Source organism: Phalaenopsis equestris, unplaced genomic scaffold (assembly GCF_001263595.1).
Source record: "Phalaenopsis equestris unplaced genomic scaffold, ASM126359v1 Scaffold001079, whole genome shotgun sequence".
NCBI classification, from domain to species: Eukaryota; Viridiplantae; Streptophyta; class Magnoliopsida; order Asparagales; family Orchidaceae; genus Phalaenopsis; species Phalaenopsis equestris.
Genome location: NW_018165518.1, coordinates 169,088 through 171,987, shown reverse-complemented (window position 1 = coordinate 171,987; position 2,900 = coordinate 169,088). Strand labels below are relative to the sequence as shown.

Genomic DNA, 2,900 nt, shown 5'->3' with positions numbered 1-2,900 from the left:
CTCTCTACAAAACCTTTTTCCACCTTTTTCCTTTCTTAACAAAACCAGAAAGTATCTTTAAATATATACACAGATATTTTGAAAACAAAAAGGAGCCTATGAGCCAGGAACATTTACAAAAAAGAGACTCCTGAAAAAATTCTTAAGTAATATCCTCACATATAAACTTTCTGAAAAGATTCTAGCACCGGAGTTGCCGAAATAGAGACATCACCATAAGGAAAATCCTGTCTAACATCTATACATCCATATGTCTTCAAAGTCTGCACAAAAAATAAAAACAAAACAAAACAAAAACAAAACCAAATCAAGTTTCAATTAACATTCATCACATGCAAACTATATAAGCATATTTGAGATCATATATTGGCAGATAATTTATTGCTAAATATGGGTCTCATTGCATGGTAAAAGAGTATGGAAAAATACCAGCGTCTCGTACATGAATCTGGCACGTGTTGCTCTTGTTTTTCCTTCAAGAATCTCTGTCAGACTCAAAGCCACAACTTCTTTCTCCCTAAGCCTCAGAAACCTGTTATATAAGTACTGTGCTGCTACCCTGTGAAAGTTACACTTGTTTTATCCAGTAAAACTTTCAATAACACCTAAGTTTAAAAAAAAATGTTAATGCATTTACCAACCTTGTACTTGGGGGCCATCCATTAGCTGCAAGAAGATGTAGTAATGTATGAATATATACTTGAAATAAACTGAAACAAACAAAACTTTATGTATACACAGTTTAAAAGAATACCTTGTTCACCAATATCATCCCCATGAAAGCAGAGTTCCTGAACAAACAAGCAAGTTTATGAAAACAAATGAAAATCAGGTAGAAAATCTAAACATATGCTCTCAAACTTTACCAATTTTTCTAGTTGATAATGGACAGCATCTGGTAAAGTGAACTCTTCGTTAACATTTTTCAAACAGTTGGACCTGCAGTCTGAAGAATTTGATGGGGTCTGACATGTTAGGTCTAGCTTTTGAATCAAAGCTTCTGTTTCTGGTTCGGCATTAATGTGAGGCGTGCTATCTTCTTTGTTCGTTGGATCGATATGGTCAACTGCAGACTCCTTTGGTAAATGAGGACGCATTTCAACCAGCTTTTGCATTGAAATTTCTGGCATTTCGATTCGCTTCTGCATCGAAATTTCTGTATCTATTTCAGCATTTGAAGATTCAAGAGTCATTCCATCTTTCACGTTGGGTGAATCAATAAGTTCAACAGAATTTTTTGATAGCTTAGGCAATTTCTTCTGCGACGGTTTTTCTTGCACGGGAGAAGAAACTGTAACATAAACGAGCTGATCAGTATTAGTAAAGAAAATTATGATTACTTTAGGCTAAGGTTCTTCAAAGCAAAGAAAAAGAATATTACAAGGAATCAAAGGGTCTTTAAAACTTTGAGACGGATTTGAGAATCTCCGGAACTTCCAAATATCAAGATCAATATGAGGTAATTTTCTTCTTTTACATACTAGATCACTGGCGTCATTTATAATTTGTTTCATAAACCTGCCAAAACCAAGAGAAAAAGATGGGAACAATAAAACCTTCAAATACGAAAACATGCTTGTCACAAAAGGAAGAACAAGTTATTTTGAAGCTCATGATGGCATAAAATTCATCAAACACACTATTTTGACATTTATAGCAAATTAATAAATAGGGATGTGCATTATTTGGTCAAAACCATAAAACCGAACTTAGCCGAGCCCATTTGGTTCATTCAGTTCAATTTTGAAATAATAATACACATTCTTATTTTAAAAATGTTAATATTTTGATTTCCATTTCAGATCAGTTTTGATATTCATTATATCAAATAAACAAAGATCCTAAATAATACGAGGACTATGAAATTAACTTCATTTGGAAAAACAAATAATTTGAACATAACTAAAATCAATCTTAACTAATTAGTGTATTTACTGTGCAAGGATTGATCACTCAGCTAAAATCATTGTTAACTAATTACTGTATTTGCTAAGCAAGGATTGATGACTCAAGGGACGAGTGTTATGGGTGTTTTTGGTTGTAAGGTGGTGATAAAAAATGATGATGCAATGACTAGACATACAATATATAATAAAGCAATTAATGAATGGAAATATAAACATTACCCTCAACAGCGAGTCCATGTCATTAGGAAGTATGAGCCAATTGGGGACTGATTTGAGTTTCACACATTAATATTAATTTTCAACCCAAAAACTTAATCCAATGGGCGAGAACCATGGTTTTAAAGTCAAACCAAACAGGCTAATCTGACCAACTCAACTATGAACCGATGTTCTAGCCAATTAGATTGAATTCCAAAATTACTTCAACACAGAACTGACTAGACTAAATATTTAAATAGCGAACTCGGTCAAACTTTTGATGAACCACCCAGTTTTAACATTGATCGATTCATAGTTTTTTTTTTTGTTTTATGGAAGCTAAATATACACCAATGGAATGCAACATGGAAAGCATTAATATAACAATCAGCACAATTTAAATATCATATTTTTTCAATGTTAGGATTGATCAACCTTCTAATGTGAATAAAAAAAATATTATGAGCGTATATACATAGCAACGATCATCATTAAGATTCCACAATAATGCAATATATAAGACAATACACAAGAGCCTATGATGTTAGTAAATGATTGAAATGAGTGAGAATTTAGTAATTTGGAAAAATAAAAAATAATGAATTCAACAACACAAATTATTGTAATTATTTAACTAACACCTATAGTTATGTCAGTGCACAAAATTAAACACAAAAAGATGATGAGATAATTTATTCATTCAATTGTTTGGGCTTTCGATTATAAGCATAATTAAGAGTAAATCATGTTTGTGCAAAGGTACCATAATAAAAATAGCATTGACACTTAAAATGT

General features: G+C 31.9%; 1 protein-coding gene across 1 annotated transcript in view; it reads right to left on the bottom strand.

Annotated features, from left to right (window-relative positions):
• LOC110033024 (sister chromatid cohesion 1 protein 2-like) overlaps positions 1 to 2,900 on the bottom strand; it is an 18,386-nt gene continuing 15,486 nt past the window's right edge. The window contains exons 8-13 of the mRNA XM_020736859.1: positions 1,382 to 1,518; positions 867 to 1,291; positions 755 to 791; positions 642 to 666; positions 430 to 559; positions 1 to 263 (exon numbers count right to left, since the gene is read on the bottom strand). Coding sequence (XP_020592518.1) covers positions 156 to 263; positions 430 to 559; positions 642 to 666; positions 755 to 791; positions 867 to 1,291; positions 1,382 to 1,518 — 862 coding nt within the window. The 3' untranslated portion in view covers positions 1 to 155. The remainder of the gene's footprint in view (positions 264 to 429; positions 560 to 641; positions 667 to 754; positions 792 to 866; positions 1,292 to 1,381; positions 1,519 to 2,900) is intronic.